This window comes from Paralichthys olivaceus, chromosome 5 (assembly GCF_024713975.1).
Source record: "Paralichthys olivaceus isolate ysfri-2021 chromosome 5, ASM2471397v2, whole genome shotgun sequence".
In the NCBI taxonomy this organism is placed as follows: Eukaryota; Metazoa; Chordata; class Actinopteri; order Pleuronectiformes; family Paralichthyidae; genus Paralichthys; species Paralichthys olivaceus.
In genome coordinates this window covers 288218-312500 of record NC_091097.1, presented here as the reverse complement: position 1 = coordinate 312500, position 24283 = coordinate 288218, and the positions used below count along the sequence as shown (strand labels likewise).

Sequence of the window (24283 nt, the reverse complement as noted above, 5' to 3'; positions counted from 1 at the left end):
AAACATCCCATGATGTCGGGTCACAAGATGATGATGAGTGACAGTGTGATGGTAGCCATGTTGTGAGGATGAAGGTCTGAGGACGGTGAATCACCTGCTTCTGAGGCATCGACCACACGTGCTTTAATAACGCGGCCTGCTGCTGCACCTGATGCTCGGTGGAGTTCGACCTCTGGATCCGTGTGGCTCCACCTGTTTTTATGAAGAGTTTTTAGTGCTGTTGAAGAGACGGGAGGTCAGAAGGTCCAAAATTCAATGATCTCAAAGATCCTGTTTGTGTTTGGGCCTGAGGTGGATCTCTGTTGTTTTTGACGCCCTCCTCCACCGGCTCGGTGTCAGCTCCTCATCTAGAAGCAGTTTCCACTTTGCTCCACTAACCTGCTCATCTGACGTTTTCTTGGCTTTTAGCAAACAACAAAGTGCTTTTCTGCCACCAACTGGTGTGAAGTGTGAACTACGTAACTTTGAACAAGCTCTAACATCGTCCCGGTGGAAAAGACGAATCATCAGGTCTCAAACTGACGATGTGGTCGTCTGTCAGGGCCTGAGAGGGAAACTCAGCCGTTATTTTTATTTCTGTTGACGGCAGCAGAACACAATGATGTTTCAGCTCTGCTCACAGGCAGCAGAATAATGAGACCAAACATTTTGTTGTCAAATTGTAGAATAGAAATGTAGAGAATCTCTGTTAAATACACAAGACTTGTTCCTGCTAGTTAAATTAAAGTTCAGTTATATAAAATCAATCAAAGCAGAACCACAGGTGCTTTTATTCTGAAACCTCCAGCTAAAAACAGAACAGAACAGAAGAGAACAGAACAGAACAGAAGAGAAGAGAAGAGAACAGAACAGAACAGAACAGAACAGAACAGAACAGAAGAGAACAGAACAGAACAGAACAGAAGAGAACAGAACAGAAGAGAACAGAACAGAACAGAACAGAACAGAACAGAACAGAACAGAACAGAACAGAACAGAAGAGAACAGAACAGAACAGAACAGAAGAGAACAGAACAGAAGAGAACAGAACAGAACAGAACAGAAGAGAACAGAACAGAACAGAACAGAAGAGAACAGAACAGAACAGAACAGAACAGAAGAGAACAGAAGAGAACAGAACAGAACAGAACAGAAGAGAACAGAACAGAACAGAACAGAACAGAAGAGAACAGAACAGAATAGAATAGAATAGAATAGAATAGAATAGAATAGAACAGAACAGAATAGAAGAGAACAGAAGAGAACAGAATAGAAGAGAAGAGAAGAGAAGAGAATAGAACAGAACAGAATAGAAGAGAACAGAACAGAACAGAATAGAATAGAATAGAATAGAAGAGAACAGAAGAGAACAGAATAGAAGAGAAGAGAATAGAAGAGAACAGAACAGAACAGAAGAGAATAGAATAGAATAGAATAGAATAGAATAGAACAGAAGAGAAGAGAAGAGAACAGAAGAGAACAGAACAGAACAGAACAGAACAGAACAGAACAGAACAGAACAGAACAGAACAGAAGAGAAGAGAATAGAAAAGAACAGAAGAGAATAGAATAGAACAGAACAGAATAGAATAGAACAGAACAGAACAGTGTATTCAGGCTCTGACAGTTTGCTTTGTCCTGCTGGAGGCACCAGGTGGGTGTGTTGACTGTAGTGTTTGTTTGACTTTATTTACCCAGAACACACACACACACACACACACACACACACACACACACACACACACACACACACAGATGACCGGCTGCTTGTCGTCTTGTTTCTTTCTTTAGTGACTTGCTCAAGGGCACCTTGACAGCAGAGTTGCACACTTCCTGCCTGACACTTTCAAATTAAAGACATCCTCTTCTTCACCGAGGTGTAGTCTGAAGACATGTGTCTTTACTCTGTGGTGGAAGACGTGGAGACTTTCTGTCCTGGTGTCAATGTGGAGCTCGTTCCAACATTCAGGAGCCAGGACAGCAAACAGTCTGTTTCTGTTGAGTGTTAGCGCTCAGTGAGGGAGCAGCTGATTGGTCGATGCAGAGCGGAGTGGACGGGCTGGGGCGTAAGGTTTGACCATGTCCTGGATGTGGACTGAACCTGACCCGTTCACAGCACAGTACAAGTACTAGTGTTGTGAAACGGATGCAGCCGCTGGTCACCAGTGAAGAGCGGAGGAGTCTGGGTAAACAGTGATAACTGTCGACACGTTTCCTTAAATGTTCTGACAGAAACGTCCTGACGAGAAAACTGGTCCCGCATCAATGCAAGTGTGTGTGTGTGTGTGTTTGTGTGTGTGCGTGTGTTTGTTTGGTCAGTATAGGATGCTCATCATGTGATCTATGGCAGCGTCCATTTAATAGCCCTGAAATGTCCTGGCCTCTTTTCTCTGTGTGTGTGTGTGTGTGTGTATGTGTGTGTGTGTGTGTGTGTGTGTGTGTGTGTGTGTGTGTGTGTGTGTGTGTGTTGCTTCTTCATTCAACTGAAAATATGAATTAATTCCTGCAGCCAATCAGAGGGCAGCTCCTTTTAATCAATCAGCAGTGATTGATTAAAAGCCGATTGGCAGGAAGGTTTCAGAACGTCTTTGTCCACTGTACGTCTGCAGGCTGCCGCAGGCTGATGGGAAACGTAGGCGGGGCAGTGACATTGGTGATGAGGTCACATGTGTGAGTCAGCTGATGATGTCGTCCTCTGTCTGATTGGTCGATTACTTGTCAGATTTCTAGCATTGACACAGCCGCTGCGTTTAAAAAGTCCAAATCATCTCCTTCAATTCAATTCAATTCAGTTTTATTTGTGTGGCACCAAATCCTAACATCCATGATCTCCAGACTCTTCACAGAGGAGGTGAAGAGCTTCAGATCTTCTTCATCTACAGAAACCAACAGGTGAACCATGAGCAGCACTTTGAGTCTGTGGAGGAGAAACTCCTCATTAACAGAGAGAAACCTCAAGAACCAGAGTCAGTGAGGAGACATCTGCCTCCACCGGGGGAGGAGAGAGACATGGGGAGGAGAGAGACATGGGGGGGAGAGAGACATGGGGAGGAGAGGAGAGAGGGGGAGAGAGAGAGAGAGACATGGGGAGGAGAGGAGAGAACCCAGAGTGGGAGCTGGTTCCACAGGAGAGGAGCCTGGTAGCTGAAGGTTCTACCTCCTGTTCTCCTCTTACTGACTCTAGCACCACAGGAGAACCTGTGTTTTGGTAGTGAACTGATCTTTCTGGATGACATGGTGTTATCAGGTCTTTGACGTATGAAGGTTTGATTGTTAAGGTTTAAATGTGAGGAGCAGGATCTTGATATTCTGGATTTTACAGGAAGCTGATGTAGAGAAGACAGGAGTAATAAGATCTGTCCTTCTACTTCCTGTCAGCACTCTGCTGCAGTACTTTGACCAACTGGAGACTTTTCACAGACTTCCTGTGACGTCCTGATAATAAAGAGTTAATCTAGTCTAGAGAACAAATGGACGAGTTTCTCATCATCCTTCTGAGACAGGATGTTTCTAATGTTCTTAATATTGCACAGGTGGAAGAACTCTGTCCTAGAGACTTGTTCTATGTGTTGGTCAAATGTCCTGGTCCAACAGAACTCAAGGTTCCTCACAGTGGAGCTGGAGGACAAACTGACACCAAGGTGACTCTGTTCAGACAGTGATTCTCTGAGATGTTGAGGGTCAATGACAACGACCTCAGTCTGAATTAGAAGTAAGAAGTTCTGGCTCATCCAGGCCTCGATGTTCCTGAGACGTTCCTGAAGTTGAACTAAGTGATTCGATTCATCAGGCTTCAGAGAAATGTACAGCTGGGTGTGGTCTGCGTAACAATGGAAGAGTCTGTGGAGCTTTCTCATGATGTTGCCTAAGGGAGCAAACTTGTTTTTTAAAAACTTTTTGAACCAAAGATACTCACACAGAAAAGTTCTCTGTGCTCTGACAGTTCTAATAAAGGTTCTGTTTTAAACAGAATGACTCGTCCTGAGAAAAGATGTTTTCAGAAGAAACATTTGATCAATAACTCACAGGAAATAAAACAGATTTAATTTGAAATGAAACCAACTGAAATTAATGATTAAATCATAATGTGAAGAATATATGAGGAGAAAACTTTGATATTTAGTTGTGATGACGATGTTGTCAAATATAAGTTCTGTATGTTGGTTGTTGACTGGACAGAGTTCTGTCATGCTCTCATGCCAAGATACTGAGTGAGTTGAACGTTGCTTAAGAGCAGTCAGACTGTGGTTTCAGGTTGGAAACCCCTGCTGCTGTTGCTCTACCCGTGTACATGAGCAGTGTTTCAGTATCAGAGCCGGTGAGGAGATGCAGTATAAATAGTCCTGGGCCAAAGTCATCACAGGCAGTTACTGAATGAAAGCCTCCAACGGTTGGTGGATGTCTGAGGTGAAAGGCATAAACCTTCACTGTAGTGGTGCAGTGTCCCACACACACACACACACACACACACACACACACACACACACACACACACACCAGTGTTGAGTTGGATGAAGGTTTTCCGTATTTAAAGTTTGTAATGAGAGAATCAGTGAACGATTTGTGTCAAATTCAATTTTGATTGAGTTTTACGTTTATCAAAGTAAATAGTAAAAAGTGAACAAATATAATTACTCTCTAGGATCAATACTCGGTGGAGTAACCTTGATTGTGTGGCGCTGTTCTGATTCTTACTGTCGTGATTCATCGATACCTGTTCAATACTTTAAAAGATGGAAATGATTTTTAAAACAAAAAGATAAAAACTGGAGGAAAAGTCAGAATGATTAAATGTGAAATAACAGAGGACCCTGAATCGAGCCTTGGGGAACTCCTATATTTTTTATTTTAACCAAGTTCTTGGAATTTCAATTATTTAATCTAAATTAAAAAAGGCTTTATTAGATAAACACAGTCGTACAGTATTTCAGAAAAAAATTGTCCCCTTTCCTCATTTTTATCCTCAAATAAAATCTTTGATTTCATCTTTAATCACTGTTGAATGTAAATGTACCGGAAGCAACGTTTTTGGTGTTGATGTGGACAGAGATGAGCCTCAGTCCTCCTCCCTGTCACTTCATTACTCCTTACAAACTCCTTCTTTCTCTCCTCCCTCTCTCCCTCCCTCTTTCTTCCCTTTCTTTTCTCTTTATTTCCTCTGTTTGTCCCTCTGGCCAAGGACCAGTCAAAGACGTTCTGAGAGTTTATTTATAGAAAAGAAATAAAGACAGGAGACAGACTGCATGTGTTTGTGTGTCGTCTTTTCTGTCTGTCCTCTCACTTTCTATTCCGCACACTACGATACCCATAAGCCTCAGCTGCAATTCAGAAGTCAACTCCTCTATCACGTGTGAAAAACTTGATTGGATGTAAGTGAAATGCACTTTGGGAGTTGTACTATTCTTAAGCTTTTATGTCCACATGCGTTGTGAAGCTTTGACTTTTTGATTCCGTTAAACACGACACATGAACTCCGTCTGTTTCCATCGGTGTGGTGATATGGGGCGTTCAATGCCCACACCACAGCGTGATGTGATCTGTGATGCGTTCACTGTCACAAATGTGTTCATGCTTCAAATTTAACATTAAATTCAGTAACATGTAAAAAAGAGCCTGAGAGACTTTTGTGAACGTTTACATTACAGAAGACGAACTGAGGTCGTGGTGCGTTCACATGAATCAGAATCAGAAGTACTTTGACATCTGAGCGTCTGCCATCAACACAGCACTACACGCTGCTCTTTCCCACCTAGAACATCATGCAACATATGTGAGCATGATGTTTTCAGATTTTAGCATTTAACACAATCACCCCCAGCAGAATGGAGACCAAACTACTGGCCTGGGAATGAACCAGCACTGATCCAGTTGGATTTAGGACTTCTTAACCAGCAGATCACAGATGGTCAGGATAGGGACCCACCATTCTTCATCCCTGAGAATCAACACCGGAGCGTTCTGAGTCCTGTTCTCCCTCTACACACATGACTGCACACCACCCTACAATACAAACACCATTATCACATTTGCAGACAACACCACCGTGGTTGGCTTGAAACACAATGGTGACAAATCTGCCAACAGGGATGAAGTCTGCAAATCGACAGAATGGTGCTCCACCAATAACCACTTAACATCTCCAAAACAAAAGAGGAAGTTCATCATCTTCAGGAAACAGGAGGAGGAACCTGCTCCCCTACACATCAGAGGAGACTCAGTGGAGACTTTAAGTTCCTGGGCACACTCATCTCCCAGGACCTCACATGGACCACAACCATCACGACTCTGGTGAAGAAGGCACAGCAGCGGCTGTATTTCCTCAGGACGCTGCTTCTCTCCTTCTGTCATTGCTCCATTGAAAGCATTCTCACATACGCTGCTGTGGTTTGTCAGCTGCACTGAGGCAGACAAGAACGCTCTTCAAGAGTAATTAAGACTGCGCAACAAATCACTGGAACACAGTTACCAACACTTAAGGACATTTACACAACGCGTTGTCTCAGCCGAGCAAAAAACATAATCGGAGACTCATCCCATTCGGGTCACCACCTCTTTACTCTGCTGCCCTCTGGGAGGCGCTACAGGTTTTTAAAAACACTTCCAGGTTCCAGAAAAGTTTCTATCCAAGTACAATAGAGAACTACATTTTGCCACAACACTGTAAAATAATCAAGTATGTACAATCACTTGACTTTCGATTTATTGCTCTAGTTTCTATGTGTGTATGGGAGCCACTGGAGACACGGTACAATGAGAGTCAAGGCATCGAACCTTCACTGTGCAGGAAAAACTGATGCACACGGATGAAGGTGAATTATTTTGTGTCAGAGCTGCAGAGAGCACAGATGGACTCTGGGTAGAGCCAGGGATCCCAGTGGATTGTGGGTAACATGGCTCGCTGCTGGCATGGTTTCACACACACACACACACACACACACACACACACACACTCACACACACAAACACACACACACACACACACACACACACACACACACACACACCTGAGGTCAATGTCCTGATTTAAGTCTGTGTGACATGAGAGAGGAGAAGGGGGGAGGAAGGGAAGGAAAGAAGAGAGGATAGAATAAGAAGGTAAGAAAAATAAAATATTAAAGAATAAAAAAGAAAGGAGAGGAGAGAGACTTAAAAAAATGAAAAGTGAGGGACAGAAAGAAAAGTAAACTAATGTTGGTTGGAAGAGAAAAGAGATGGATGGATGATGGATGGATGATGGATGGATGATGGATGGATGATGAGGAACATCTAGACTGCAACAACACGAACGAAAGAAGAAATTTAATTTGTTGACGTAAATTAAAACAGCTGATAAAAGTTTAGGTGTAGACATCACACGTATGCTGTCATGTCAGAAATGGACAGATCTCAGGCTCCACCCACAGGAACTTGTCATAAACCTCATCACCGTTGCTATGGTTACATCTGGAGTTCTCCAGCCTCTGGATCAGAGACGTGAGTGAACTGATCTCGTTTTATTTTGAAAGTCTGGTTTTGTGTTGTAGTCTGAACAGGAAGTGAGACTTTAGTAAACGGTGACGCCCACGTTCTCTTCTGATTGGTTTTGATTCGACTACCAGCGGTGAAGACAAAGCCTCGCTAACACTTCCTGTCAGTAACAGTTCCACCTGCTCTGACTTTTCACCATCACTGCTCCTCCTTCAGAGGAGTTTGTGTTACTTAGCAACCAACTGCAGAGGAGACCATCTACTTCCTGTTTACATCACATGACCAGTGGTCACATGACATGGGACAGTGTTGACATTGTGGCCGACGCCACCCTCCACTGCTCATCTCTCATATAGGGTTAGGGGTTAGGGACTAACATAGTGGACTGGATGGGCTCACTTGCAGCATATGTTCATGTCAGTGTGAGTTGAGCCTCTTTCCTGGTTCAATCAGTAAAAGTCTTTTATTTAAAACATACATGTCTTTGATATATCTTGTCTTTGATCATCAACTTAATACTGATCTTTATTTATGAGCTCAAATATTTTGTACATTATTTTCTGTATCATATCACACTTGTTATTTTTACAGTGCAGAAGCACAATACTGTCCTCTCTCTCCCTTCCCCCATCCTGTCAGCATTGCTCGCTCTCCCTCACCCATCCCCCTCCCTCTCCTCTCTCTCCTCCATCTTCTCCTCCTCTTCCTCCCCTCCCCTCCCCCACCTCATCTCTCTCTACTCCTCTCAGTCTTCCACTCTTGCTCATCTTCAACTCCCTCTTTCTATCTTCTTCCATCCTCGTTCTCTTTCTCACTGTCTCTCTCTCACTGTCTCTCTCTCTCTCTCTCTCTCTCTCTCTCTCTCTCTCTACTGCAGGCTGTCACTGTTCCGTCACGTTCATCAGATTCATTTCTTCATGAACACGTGTACGTTCTCACATTTACATTTTTTGTGCAAAATTAATTGAAATAAGAAATCCTTTTTCTAGCGTCGCCTCTCAGCTCTTTTGACCTCGTGACCTTGTTTTCTATAAAATAATTCCGCTCTCACAACTGATTCTAGTTTGTTGAAAATTAGAATCAACGTTTCAACTCTTTCTTCTTTCGTTGAATCAGAGCGTAAATGTCAAAGTGCAGAAAACGTCACATGGTGGAATTTTATATCTGTCTCGTAAAACTCATATTATTATTATAAATTACTTTGTTTAAGAAAACTTTTAGTGACTTTTATATTTATATCAACTGAGAGAATGACAGAAACATGTTGTAATACATTTATCAGAAAATGTATTTACTTTATTTCGAAATTATTTTAAAAAACAGAAACATGTTTTCCACCGCAGCTGTGACTGTCGGCCATTTTGAATTGAATGTGTGAATTTTGGAGCCAAGGTAAAAGCTGTTGTGTGTTTTTATTTGTCTTCATCATCACCGAGGAAACGACTGCAGAAAACATCACAACAAATATTGTTTTAAGGTCGACACATTAATAAAAGTTCGTTAAGGCCACTAGAGGGCAGAAAGTGCTAAAAGTTGTACTGCTTAAACGCAACATATCATTTTCTGCCACCAGGGGGCGTCTCAGTCATAACAGCAACTAAAGTGTTTAGTGTGTTGTCGAGGCAGTGCGGGAGTTGTAGTCTTCAGTATGCATTAGTTGTTTTGGTGCAGTAATGAGGGAGGATGGGAGTTGTAGTTTTCAGTACGAGTTAGTTGGCTGAGCTAACGGCTGACAAGTGTTACGTTCACCAGCAGAGGGCGAGCAGGAGGTGAGAGGCTGGTTTATGCTCAGACAGTAAATACAGAGCACAGAGATGCATCGGTGTGTGATCACTTTATTTCAGTCAGGAACACTTTGTTATCATTTACCCATTTGTTGCAAACAGGGACACGGCTATGATCGGAGCTGAAGGCTCCATTCCTTGGATGTTCCCTGGATTAGCCGAGCAGCGTGCTAAGATAAAACAGGGAACATGTGCAGAGCCCCCTGTTGGGTGCAGCAGGTAATGTGCCTTTGTTTAGGATGAATATCGTTTACCATGACCGTGTTTAGACTTGGTGCTAAAAGAAGAAGATTTACTTTTATTGTCATGTTTTACACTTTTTACATGCATACATGAAATGGTTCTCCACATTTAACCCAACCTGTCGAAACACGCACATGCATAGAAACACACAGTGACAGATGCCATGTACACACATATACTGGAGCGGTGGGCTGCTGTTGTCAGTGCCTGGGGAGCAGATGTTGGGGGGAGGGGGGCGGTGCCTTGCTCAAACAGCGGGAGTGGAGATTGAACCGCCAACCTTCTGGTTATTGGATGACCTGCTCTACCGCTGAGCCACAGCCGCCCCATACAAGATGGAGGCTGGGGTGGTGGAGGCAGTGTAGCTGAGCAGGGATCAGTGAGGATGAGGTCGTATTTAAAGGGACCACTTTGAGAATGAGCTGTGATTGGTGGGTGACTGACGAGCATCGGTTTATTTTTCGGTGATATTTTGTTCTGTGTAAAAAGTGACAAATCTTTCAATATGGCCGACAGAAGGCTGTTTCCTTCCAGAAGATCCGACAAACACAGTCGAGGTGTTTTTCCTCAGCGTTGGGTGTGTTGATGGCAGCAGCTGATTGGTGGACATTGTCTCATTGTCATGGGTCTTATCTGCTCAGGACAGACTTGTTTGTCGTTATTGTGTTTGTTTGTGTTTCCCATCATCCTCAGAGGCAGAGGTGCCGTTAAACTAACCTTCGGAGGACGTTAGGTGACGGCTGAACCCTGTTAGACTGTGTGAGACGCTTTTGGACCGTTGTTCTGTTTGAACTGTGTAAGATCCACTGTGTTTGCATCCTGGTTAGACCTGGTTTAGAACCCGTAGGACCTTGACACGCCTGTTAGATGCTGTGAGACTCAGAAAGACACATTGAACCTATGTTAGACCCTTGTTGTTTGGATCCGACTTCTTGACCATTGTTCCATTAGACCCAGTAAGACCTGAGTAGGACACAAACCCTGTTGGACCCTCTTAGACCTCTCTGTAGGACTGTGTTAGACCCTGTCTCTCACATGTCTGTTTCTCACCTGTCTGTTTCTCACCTGTCTGTCTCTCACCTGTCTGTCTCTCACCTGTCTGTCTCTCACCTGTCTGTTTCTCACCTGCCTGTTTCTCACCTGTCTGTCTCTCACCTGTCTGTCTCTTCTATGCCTGTCTCTCACCTGTCTGTTTCTCACCTGTCTGTCTCTCACCTGTCTGTCTCTTCTATGTCTGTCTCTCACCTGTCTGTCTCTTCTATGCCTGTCTCTCACCTGTCTGTCTCTTATATAACTGTCTCTCACCTGTCTGTCTCTTATATAACTGTCTCTCACCTGTCTGTCTCTCACCTGTCTGTCTCTCACATGTCTGTCTCTCACATGTCTGTCTCTCACCTGTCTGTCTCTTATATAACTGTCTCTCACCTGTCTGTCTCTTATATAACTGTCTCTCACCTGTCTGTCTCTTATATAACTGTCTCTCACCTGTCTGTCTCTTATATAACTCTCTCACCTGTCTGTCTCTCACCTGTCTGTCTCTTATATAACTGTCTCTCACCTGTCTGTCTCTCACCTGTCTGTCTCTTATATAACTGTCTCTCACCTGTCTGTCTCTCACCTGTCTGTCTCTTATATAACTGTTTCTCACCTGTCTGTCTCTCACCTGTCTGTCTCTTATATAACTGTCTCTCACCTGTCTGTCTCTCACCTGTCTGTCTCTTATATAACTGTCTCTCACCTGTCTGTCTCTCACCTGTCTGTCTCTTATATAACTGTCTCTCACCTGTCTGTCTCTCACCTGTCTGTCTCTTATATAACTGTCTCTCAGCTGTCTGTCTCTTATATAACTGTCTCTCACCTGTCTGTCTCTCACAGTAATTTAATTCAATTCATTTATAAATATCACATTTTAAAACATCAAAGCATTAAATCAAAGACAGTGAAACACATTTGTTTCTTATTGGATTTGAGATGAAATCGTTTTTCATGAATATTTATTGATAAATAATAATATTAATAAACCATTGAGCTCTACATCATGTGACTCATCATCATGAGAATATGAACTAACAGTCTGCTCTTCATCATCTTCATCATCACATGCTGAATTAAATCTCTGAACTATATCTTAGTTCATGAAGGTTTGAAGGAAATGAAAAAGGTATTTGTGTAATGAACGTATCTGGTGTGTGTGTGTGTGTCTGCAGGCGAAGGACAGTGATGATGACGAGGAGGTGGTGCAGGTCGACAGGGACCACTTCATGGATGAGTTCTTTGAACAGGTGAGTGACACCGGATCAAAGAAGAAGATCAAAGAAAGAATTATATGTTTATTATATATAATATTCAAGATTTTCATTTACTTTTGTCAATGAATTAACTCAGTGATTTATTCTTTGATGATTTGATGATCTGATGTTCGGAGGATTTGACAAACTGAAGGTTCTGATGTTGACTCCACTTTATTCTTACTGAATTCAAACCAGGTTTATAAAATAAAGTGTGACGTTGGTTCAGTTCGACCTTTATTTGAATCAAAGCGTTTCATCAAACGTCTCAGGTGAATCAGCTCTGACAATAAACACTCAGTTATAAATTATAGGAAGCAGCATGAACCTCAGAGTTGAGTCAAGAGTAGAAAGTTCCTCGATTAAACTTCACGATGGTTTTTTATGTTGCACACACACAGTCAGCTACTGAGGCCACAGATACAAAGAAACCGTGAATTTATATAATTATATTATATCAGTATCTGTGAACCTGTTTTATCTGAGAATGGAGCCAATCAATGGAAACATGATCCAAAGGATGAAATAATAATAATGATAATAATACACAAATGAAAAATGATGATAGTAATCAGGAACACTGAAAGATGTGATATGTGGCGTGGGAGAGTCGTGACCTTGCCGCTGACCCTGTGGACGCTGGAATATCGTCCTCAGCCAATCACATTGACCTAAACAACAACAAACATACAAACAAACAAAGGTTAGCATCCATTCAGTCACTAAAACAAATGTCTCCAATGTTCAGGACTGACTCACCTGACACGTGTGTCCACATACTTCTGTCAGTGTGAACATGTGTGCTCATTCACACGCCAACACTGTCGCAGAAACAAAGACGACAACAAGTTCTTCTTCTTTTAATTCTCTTTTGTTTATGTTGGTTATGATGAAGTTGAAGGCATTTTATTTTAAAATCAAGATTTGTGAAATGTATATTTAGATGTGTGTGTGTGTGTGTGTGTGTGTGTGTGTGTGTGTGTGTGTGTGTTCAGGTCGAGGAGATCAGAGGCTGCATAGAAAAGCTGTCGGAGGATGTGGAGCAGGTGAAGAAGCAGCACAGCGCCATCCTGGCCGCACCCAACCCTGACGAAAGTAAGACTCACACACACACAGTGTTTCTCACAGACTGTAAATAACGATGGACGACATGACGGCTCCCAAAAGGGAGGGCAAATCGTCTGGATCGCCCCCTGGTGGCTGTCTGCAGTATAGGTCATAAACCCTGCCTCCTCCGTGTTAGCAGACGGGACATTTATTTTTATTAGACTTTGATAAATGTTTTTCAAAGATGGCTGCTGTCAGATCAGTGGTGATCTGGACAATGAAGGTGACCTTCAGTTCACCCTGAACCTCCGAATGAAATCTGATCTGTTCACTGTCCTCTGAGCGCCTCCTTCAGTCTGAAGTCGGAGCGTGAGGCTCAGTAAGCTGCGCTGCATTCACCCTGACCCCGACACGCTATGACTCAGCAACAATGACTCAGTGTCAGCGCTGAGGCCTGAAGCCAAGTCTGTGCTGTCAGAAACGCTGCACTGTAAAAAAACAGGCCTCAGGGCTTCAGCATGTTCCTCCATTTTTAACTGGCTCTTCTAACGCAGTCAGATCTGAACATTCACACAGACACACACATGATCAGATTCACTGTGGCGTCAACTTCAGCTGCTGACATGTCGCTAGAGATTAAATCACAAAGATTGAGAAAGACTGAGATGCTTTTTGGCCCGCGGGGGTTTAACGCTGCAATACCATGAGTGGCCACCAGGAAAGATTGTAGCATATTATCCAGACCTCACTGTTCATCCACGTTCTCTGAAGGTTCCAACTGGAGTCTGAAGTCCTTGTTCTGATGTCCGTGTGTTCATGTGTTAAAAAACACATGGAAACGTGTGCTGTATTAACGTGTTTAGACATTTAATAACACACTGACTCGTCTTTACGATATTTACAATATAACAAAGAGCAAAGAAAAGGGATCAAGTGTGAAACAGATAAGTCAAAACATTCATCATCAGAACGTCTGTATTGGATCAGACTTCACTCTGGGACACGTAGGATTCCGTCATCTCTTCGTTCTGCATGTTCAGAGTTTCGTTTCATGTTTTGTGTTGTTGCATGATGATGATAATTATTTTTCCTTTTTTGTTTCTTTCCCATCCTTTAATTTTTCCTTCCTCATCTCTCTCCTTGGATGTTCCTTTCTTTTCCACCTTTAATCTTTCCTTCCTTCCTCCGTCTGTCTCTGCTGTTTTTCTGTTGCATGTTTAACCTGCATGACTTGAAGTGAACCTCAGATGAGACGAGGAGTTTAACCGCTGTCGACACGTGAGTCACGTCTGTAATAATCATGACTAATGTGTAATGAACAGGTGAATATCTCGTCGTGATGAGAGGAGAGAGGAGAGAGGGATCCGAAAGATGAAGAGTAGAATAAAGAACAGATCCAGTCATGTAGATAAAAAACAAGATCAAATGCAGATCAAACTAATATTGATTATCGATCAATGATCAAAGTACATGTTCACAGACGATCACATCAACGTGTTATAAAAACACGACTCCCCCCCATGCATGATGGGAGTTGCAGTCAGAGGGAGGAGAGCGAACATTCATACAGACTGTAACTCCTCCTCCTCTTCTCTTTTAATATCACCTGATGTTGGAGTCTTGTCACTCATGAAGGAGAAAACTCCACTTTCAGGCTCGTTCACACCTGGTTTGTTTCAGAGCTTCAGTCTAAACTTCAGCTGTGAACGTTCCTCAGACCAGAGGAGGAGTTCTGGGTCTGGATCAAACTGAACCTGGTTTCGTTGGTTCACAGTGAAAACACTTGGTTGGACAGTTTGGACTTTAGGACCAATCACAGGAAGTAGAGACACATTAAACCATAGAAGAAGAAGAGGAGGAAGCTGCAGTCTTCACCTAAGACGATATAATGTTTGATCCATGAGGACGTTCATTTGTCACATTTGAGCTCTGTGGACAGTTCTCAAGATTTTAACTGGAGGTCATGTCTGAAAAAGGTAAAGTTAAAATAAAGATGAAATTATTTTGTGTGTCTTCAGACTTCCATACTTCCTCTCAGGTGACCCAGAGGCTGACAGCGTCCACCAGTGAAGGACGATGAACGATCAAAAGGCTTTTCAAACACATTTTGACAAACTCTGTGTGTGATTGTTCTTTCAGAGACCAAGCAGGAGTTGGAGGACCTCACAGCTGACATCAAGAAAACAGCTAATAAAGTTCGTTCAAAATTAAAAGGTAAACGCACACAGACATTTCCAATGAACTCTGACCTCCTCTAAAGTGTCTGACAGTCAGACGAGGGACGTTTTGTTTTTGTGATGACTCATCAAGCTTCTCTGAAAGTTTTAACGTCTGAATCCAGGAATGTGATGGTCTGACCTCCTGATCTCGCCTGTAGCGCCACCAGCAGGCGACACGCTCAGGACGCACGAGTCAAACCAGTCGAGTCCTGATCGAACATGAAACCTCCAATCCTAACTTCAACTTCCTGTAAAAGTTTCACAGTAAAAGCTTATTGTAGACCTTTAATGTGAAACATCAGCAGACAGAAAACAAACAGCTCCATCACCCCAGAGCGACGGCAGCCACAGGGGGCGCTGCAGGCATCAAACCTCTTCCACAAACTTTATCAGCAACATTTCATGAGTCGTAGTTATTAAAAAAATAACAAACCAGGGCACACACACACACACACACACACACACACACACACACACACACACACACACACACACACACACAGACACACAGACACACACACACACACACATACACATACACAGACACACACACAAACAACACACACACAAACAACACACACACAAACAACACACACACACACACACACAAACACACACACAAACAACACACACACACACACACACACACACACACACACACACACACACACACACAGACACACATACACACACACACACACAGACACACACATACACACACACACACACACACACACACACACACAGACACACATACACACACACACACACACAGACACACACATACACAGACACACATACACACACACACACATACACACACACACACACACAGACACATACACAGACACACATACACACACACACACACACAGACACATACACAGACACACACACACACACAAACAACACACACACATACACACACACACACACAGACACAGACACACACACACACACACACAAGTCAGTTTAAAGCTTGTCAGTGCAGCAGTGTTGGTTCATGTTGACGGTTCAAGGACATCACTGCTTTAATATGAACAGCCAGAGGTGGGAACACACACACACACACACACACACAGACAGACAGACACACACACACACACACACACACACAGCCTGTACATATGCAGACTGAGAATAGTGATGCTGGAGATAAGCTATAATTGGAAACCCCATGAGGCCTGAGTGTTATTGTCCTGTCTCACACACACAGACACACACACAGACACACACACACACACACACACACAAACACACACTCTCTCTGCAGCATGTCTATAGGTTTGTCTTCCTGTCATGCGGGGGGGGGCTGCAGCTGCTGTGACATCACATGTTCGACTGAAAACAAACACGTCCAACCAGCGTCTCTCAGCTGAACAGTTGATAACGTCTGTGTGTGTCTGTGTGTGTCTGTCTGTGTGTGTGTGTGTGTGTGTGTGTGTGTGTGTGTGTGTGTGTGTCTGTCTGTGTATGTGTGTGTGTGTGTCTGTCTGTGCGTGTGTGTCTGTGTGTGTGCAGCGATCGAGCAGAGCATCGAGCAGGAGGAGGGTCTCAACAGATCATCGGCGGACCTCAGGATCCGTAAGACACAGGTGAGACAGGAAGTTCACGTCTGAACGTTGAATCATTTTTTGTTGATGCAGCACTTTGATATTCAGCTGAAGTCACAGGTCAGAACCATGATTTTAGTTCGTTGTATGTTTTTGTCTTTATTTACACACGTGTCACACGTTGTCTTCCTGCAGCACTCAACGCTGTCACGTAAGTTTGTGGAGGTGATGACTGAGTACAACACCACGCAGTCCAAGTACCGCGACCGCTGCAAGGACCGCATCCAGAGACAGCTGGAGATCAGTGAGTACTGCAACATACCACATTCTAACAACATGCTAACAACACACTTACAACACACAGCTGGAGATCAGTGAGTACTGCAACATACCACATTCTAACAACATGCTAACAACACACTTACAACACACAGCTGGAGATCAGTGAGTACTGCAACATACCACATTCTAACAACATGCTAACAACACACTTACAACACACAGCTGGAGATCAGTGAGTACTGCAACATACCACATTCTAACAACATGCTAACAACACACTAACAACACACAGCTGGAGATCAGTGAGTACTGCAACATACCACATTCTAACAACATGCTAACAACACACTTACAACACACAGCTGGAGATCAGTGAGTACTGCAACATACATGCTCTGGTCACATGATGTAGCGTGTGACTCTGTGTGTTCTGTGTGCAGCTGGGAGAACCACCACCAACGAGGAGCTGGAGGACATGTTGGAGAGCGGCAAGCTGGCCATCTTCACCGATGATGTAAGCACCGCACCTGAGCCCGGCTGTTGCCATGGGTTACGTTAACCTGGGCCGCTCTGCATCCCATAATAAAAGGCATTATCTGTCGGGGATGCTGAACGGTCAAGAGGTGCGCTGAGACATCAAGTGAATACGGCCATTGTCACATGACCACAAGGGGGTGATGGGAGGATGAGTGAGACGCCAGCTGCTGCATCATGGGAGCTTTTTATTTGTAGGGGTTCACTCAAGTTATCATCCGCACCTTCAAATTAAAAGCTCGCGTATCGGCTAGTGCCAAAGCTTAGATCACGTGACTGAAGCATCATGTGAGCTGATGTCGTGGTCAGCTGCCGCAACTGGACACAGAGCGACCAATCAGAACGCTTTGCTGAGCTCCTCTGGTTAAAGCCACGCCCACCGGTGATGTCACAGTGGACTCACATGAACTTTGACCAGCGGAGCTGAGTGAACATGTGGTTTACGGCAGGTGTTAAGTGCCACCGTGAGCAGGTAAGTGACATTGGTTACATCATGACCACCGGCGACAGGAAGTGGACGTCACAGCAGATATGAAACTGATGCCACTTCCTCTGTAATGTTGTCGATTGTTGTGTTTAATGACAGGTAGTGTTTACACACAGCGGCCACAGTGAAATAGTTCATCAATCATTCAATCGTTGACCCTGATCAACGACAGATGCGAGCGTAGACACAAACCTGATCTCTGCTGCCAGGGAATATTCACTCTTGTATATTTGCTGTTTTCGGATGCTTTTGTCTGCTTCCTGTTTTCAAAATTTTTAAAGTGTGCACGTAAAATAACTTTGGCGTTGAAACGTGTCGCAGATTAAAATGGACTCACAGATGACGAAGCAGGCTCTGAACGAAATCGAGACCCGACACACCGAGATCATCAAGCTGGAAAACAGCATCCGTGAGCTGCACGACATGTTCGTGGATATGGCCATGCTGGTCGAGAGCCAGGTACGTCGTGAAATGCGTCTGCATGTTCAGCGACTGTAGGGGCGTGGCCTGTTACACTCTGAAACATGTGTTTGCTCTCAGGGAGAGATGATCGACAGAATTGAGTACAACGTGGAACACTCCGTCGACTACGTGGAGCGAGCCGTGTCTGACACCAAGAAGGCCGTCAAATACCAGAGCCAGGCTCGCAAGGTAACACGTTCATCAGACAAACAGGAACCACGAAGAGCCAGAACTCCCAGAATACACTGCAGGAAACATCCAATCAGAGAAAAGACTGTAAATAAAGATGGACAACATGACAGTGCCCTATAGCGAAGTCAAAGTGTCTCTATCGCCCCCTGGTATCTGGCCTGAAGTAAAGGTCCCAATCCCTCCTCCAGGTTAGCGGATGGGACATGGACCAAACTTTATAAATCCAAGTAGACGTTAAAGAAATGTTTGTTTTTTGAACAAAGATGTTTCTGTCATTTCAGCTCGTTCTTCTCTCACTGATGTCTGTTCAAGTGTTTCTGATCAGTTTGGTTTTAATTAGTTATTTGATATATAATGGTCTTATATCAGATTGTGTTTACTTTTATTTCTGTTAGTCGCAGTTTAAACCTCCAGCTCTGCTTCTGTAGGAGTTAGATGTAATGGCTACAGATGTCCAGAAGGGGCAGCAGACCTCACCCTCTCACTTTGTCTTTACTAACTTGTGTGTCTCTCTGCCGTCATTCTGCAGAAGAAGATCATGATCATCATCTGCTGCGTCATCCTGGGCGTGGTCCTGGCGTCAACCATAGGTGGCACGCTGGGCTTCTAAGACGCTTCGCCACCTGCCGCTGTGATGACCGACACCGACCGACCGTCCGACTGACAGCCAGCAGAGAAAAGAAACACCAATGACGACAACAACACAAAAACTTGAAACACAAATGCAAGACAGAAAACCTATTAGCTAGGAAGAGATAACAGTCCAATCACAGATAAGAGGAAACACCAGGGGGTTGGGTGGGGTTCAAAAACGAAGACAAAATAATACAATAAAAACACCATCGCATTATAGCTGACATAAATACATAACATATAAACAGAGGGCACAAATAGTCTGACTATTTATCACAGATGTATGTGTACATGTGTTGAACGTGAAGCAACACATGGGTTAGCTACCTGTGAAAGATTATGAGCTATAATAGGACTTTTACTAGTTTGTTTGTTTGTTTTACTTTGTTCTTATTTTTTAAGTTTCTTTCGTTTTTCGAGAGTCTCCGAGGACAGCGATGGCGACTGCTGCTGTTTCTGCGGGACGAGCGTTCCAGAGACAACCTTTGTTTGTTTCTTTTCTGGTAACTAATAAATAAGCTCATGTCTTTCTACTACAGAACGTTCACCTCCATCTTTTCAGCTCCATCAGAACCTTCCAAAGCTCTGGAACTTTGGAACAGAAGGTTCGAGAGCGCAGATGTGAGTGAAGCAAGGTTCTGGAACTTTGTCCCGCAGGACGAGCACCCTTTGCTTTGGGTAGAACCAACTTTGTCTCGTTGTTTCTGGGAGGGAGGGCCAGACTTCGCCGTTGCCTCAGCCATCTCTTAAGACCATCCCTCATTGGTTGCTCACTCCTGTCATTCACCTCAGTCAGCCTGTAAAATCTGCTCTGACCACAGTAGTTATAAACATGAAGGAGCATGACAGTCAGCCAGTTGATTGGTGCTACGGGTTTCCATGACAACAACCTCCCACCTCGAGCCACAACCACCGAGCGTGGGGAGGGAGGCCCTCTGGTGGTAGAACATGTTGACTGACGGGTGAATGGTGGGAAAGAACAGAGGTGGGAGGATTTAACGGAAGGTGGGAGGAGACAGACGGTCAATCTATGCAGTTTAGATGAGAGGAACACGAATTGTCCCGCCTCTCCCGCCTAGACAGCCAATGAAGATAGTGGGTTCACATTACGCACCGAGAGGCTCATCGCGCTGATCGCTGAGATATCGTAGTCAAGGCCGGCTGTTGTCTCCACAACTGTCACAACTGTTCTTCCGGAAGATTCTAAAAAAGGAAGAATACATTAAAAAATAAAGAATAAAATAAAGTAAAATGAAACATTTTAAAAACGTACAAACAAGTCAGACAACAAAGCAGATGGACAGAAAACGTAGAAAACCCAGAAGAGGCTGGTGTGCCCCGGTCACCTGAGTGTTGTGGTAAATTGTTGCTTTTTCGTTTTTTAAAGGGGAACGTTTGTTGCTTCGTTGTTCTATGGTGCTGCTGTTTTAGTGCGTGCGTGACGTGTCTGTGACGTATCGGCCTCATCATTTAGCGGTTGTTGTTTAGTCCGTATGGTTTGATGCATTTGCCTGTTTCCTACCTGCATCCCCGTGTGTATGTGTGTGTATGTGTGTGTATGTGTGTGTGTGTGTGTGTGTGTGTGTGTGTGTGTGTGGTTTTAACTCACACTATTTGAATGCCTGACCTACACAGGTGCTACTGAACAGGAGAGGATTTGTTCCTCCGTGGAAGGTGGAACATGTGACACACACACATTCATAAACATTCACAACACAGGACACGCATGAACATTCAATGTTTCACACAGACACACTGGAAATTCCCCCTTAACACACACACACCTAACGTTCCCATGTCCCACGTCATGCCAACGCTAGTGTTAGACTGTGTGGCTTAGCATGCTGTAGCGTTAGCTTGTGTAGATTATGTAGAAGCTGCTTGTTGGAGATTGATTCAGGCTTTTGGTCTTTTGATGTTAAAGAGATTTCCTGATTTTCAGAACAACCAGGGAGAGAATGAAGAAACTTCTTCACCTTGTGGCCTGACAAAACATAATGTTAAAGTTAGCTTCACTCTCTTAGCTGATTGCTAATTAGTTTGTAAGCAAGTAGCTAGCTTATAAGATTATAGTTGTCAAGCTATTTAAATAAACAGCTAACAGCGGTAAAACATTTGGACACTGCAAACATGTAGCAATTTACAGAAAGCAAAAAACACCCCCTCTGTGTTAGCAGTAGCAGTTATCAGACATCTCTGCTTCTTTTTACTAAACGACGCTGAAAAGAACGTGCTAATTTGAAATAGTCTAATCATGACTTACTGACAGAAACAAGTTGGTCATCACTGTAATTTGAGTATTGTGTTAACGTCAACACGGCTCCAGACTGAGACAACATACATGTGCATTCAATTTCAAAACTATTTGTTGTAAAAGCTCGTGTTGTTCCGTTGCTGATAATGTGATCTGCGTTGAGAAGTAACACAAATGTGTGTGTTGCCCCAAACTGAACAAACAGGTTTGCTAAAAATTGTGGTGTTGTAGTGTGAAGGAGAAAGTTCGTCTGTGCACAGGCTCTGTGATACGAAGGTTCACCGACTTCTGTTGAGGCCTGTGCTGGACGATCTTTCACCGTCACACCGCTATCACTGTCAGGTTAGCCATAACCATAAATACCACCTTAAATTAATCCTACACTCAAAGCAATAGTTACCGAAGAAGTAGCTAGCTCACTCTGTCTTGAATCTACCCCAAGTTTAGAAGCTATCGAGCTGGGACGTTTTCTGATGTCTACATTCGTTCTCTGGATGAATGCTACACTGACAAGATGCTAGAGCATAATATGGTGTTTGACAACGATCGTTAGCCACCATCAAAGCGACGGCATGACTAATAATACTTAAGATCACGCTAGCTGCTTTTTCAAGGCTTCCAGGGCGACATGCAGATGTGACGAAATAGTCACTGTGGAATATTTTGATATTTTATCGGGAGTCCGTGCTGTAACGTCTGTGATGATGAGTTTGCCAGATGAAAAAAAAAGGATATGGATTTTTATGTTTGGAGATTATTGTTATTTTATTCTTTTACTTCTCAAAACCAAAATTTTACCTGTGTCCAGGAAAGCAAAGAGCCCCAACCCCTTCAAGCAGCAACGTCCAATAGATGTTTGTTCAGATTCATAGTAGATTTAGATGAATTAAGCACTTTTCTCTGCTAATGTGTTGTCAATGTTCATGGCTACATTCAGTCTTTATGAGTGGTTTCCAAGTGGTTTTGTTGGAGTGTACTATCAACATTAGAAATCAGATGTTGTTCCCCCTGTAATCAAATCCTGTGTGTGCTCGATTCTACATTTCCCAGGTGTCTTGTTCTATTTCTGAGCTATTTCATAATTGTAACACATATTTGGGGAATTCACAAATCCAGAAAACTGCTGTTTTCAAATTCAATACATTTGACTCCACCAATCACGGTGCTTTTTCGTCACCTGCCTGCGGCATCCTTAAGTCGGCCACACAAAAGTCAACTCAGTTACATGTTCTCAATGGTTGATGGTTGTTGAGGTGACGTCACGGTCGTGGTGGTGTGCCTGGTTAGGTGTTGGGGATTGCAGTGGATAAAATCAGTGACGTGTGGATGCAGTCGTAACACCAGCTAGCTTGTTAGCATTGACATTTCTTTGTTGTATGTATATGTGTGTTTTCTGTAAAGTTCCTGTTCCATCAGGCCCTGCCCCCTTCCTGCAGGGACAGAAAACACGGACAAACATCACAAGCGCATAAAGAATTTAAGGTTAGAACCACTCGGTGAAGGTTCGGAAGTTTGTCCAAGTGTTCGGTTCCCTGTTCTGCTGTCATCCCTCCTCCCATTTGTTTTGTAGTTGTTTGATTGTTCAAAAAGATGTTGTTAAGGCTCGGGACTCTGCCCCTCACCTTCCCCAGCAGACCCCACAAATTCTGTTGTGTGTAATAATAATAATAATAATAATAATACAGGCATGCAAAAGCAGTGTGGAGTTTGCATGATGGTGTTTTTTGTACCCCAACCCCAAGCAGCCCGCCACCTCATGCACTTTACCACTTATCGGACCCATCTCTGGTTAGCACTACTTAACTTGTCTGATGTTTCAATTATTTGTATTTCATTTAAACGTTAAACACACGTTGGCGCTCAGTGTCAACATGTTGTTTGGAACATATTGTTGGAACAGCGTGGAAAAGTTGATATTTAAATGTGAAAGGCTGAATTTTCAAATATGCTGCCATCAACCTCATCTTTACTGCTTTCCCCCCAAACCTGATGTGGACCTCCAGACCTCTTGTCTGGTCACACCCCACTGTGTTGTGTTTTTGTGGAGGACTTGTTCCTGCTATTTTTGATTATTGTATTAAGTGTGGGACCCTCGACCTGTGGGCTGACTTCATGTCGCCCCCACCTGGCCTTGTGTGTGTGCAGCATGCCTCCCTTCCTCTTCAGTGAAACAAGGTGCATAAATGTGCGAGTGTGTATGTGTGTGTGTGTTTGTATCAGAGCAGCACAGGTTTGTTTTGATGTGCAAAGCATCCGATCGCAGGTTCACGGGTTGCAGCAGTTTGACGGAAAGAAATAAGAGATCGGACATATTTATGGACGCCATGATCACTGTTATTGTTATATTTATGAAAATTCAAACCAAAGGGTTTTTTGCTTTCCCCTCTTGCGTTCTCAAAATGTTTGCCGCTAATATCAAAGAGCACAACGCGAGTCAAGTTTACACTGAGTTTTACGTCCAAAATGAAAAAGTATAAAGTAGAATAGAACATGTACCATAACTATAAAAACAAAAGCCCAGCTCCCCCTGTCCAACACCATCCCTCACTGCATGTTGGTCTGTCCAATCAAATCTAACAAACCTATCTCACACCACAAAAACGATGTCTGGCTCCACCCCACCTTTCCTTTCCACTTGTAGATGTTAGTTTGTCATCACATGAAAAAAAATCGCATTCGTACATTTATCCATTTGAGACATATAAGGAGACAATGGTGGTGCTTTCTTATTCTATTAATTAATTGCTGTTAATCTTGTTTTTTTTGGTGTCATTATTTTGTGTACACCTTGTTTGCCAGTCTTTGAGTTCACACTACAGGTCAATGCTTGTCTGCAGGTTTGAAGGATTTGCTAGCACA

General features: G+C 43.5%; 1 protein-coding gene across 1 annotated transcript in view; it reads left to right on the top strand.

The window, feature by feature from the left end:
• The window catches only part of stx1b (syntaxin 1B), a 25802-nt gene extending 5006 nt beyond the window's left edge, over positions 1–20796 (top strand). Inside the window, exons 2-10 of the mRNA XM_069525536.1 lie at positions 11681–11755; positions 12757–12856; positions 14948–15022; positions 16549–16622; positions 16776–16884; positions 17303–17376; positions 18205–18342; positions 18424–18534; positions 19067–20796. Coding sequence (XP_069381637.1) covers positions 11681–11755; positions 12757–12856; positions 14948–15022; positions 16549–16622; positions 16776–16884; positions 17303–17376; positions 18205–18342; positions 18424–18534; positions 19067–19147 — 837 coding nt within the window. The 3' untranslated portion in view covers positions 19148–20796. The remainder of the gene's footprint in view (positions 1–11680; positions 11756–12756; positions 12857–14947; positions 15023–16548; positions 16623–16775; positions 16885–17302; positions 17377–18204; positions 18343–18423; positions 18535–19066) is intronic.
• Positions 20797–24283: the final 3487 nt, after the last annotated feature.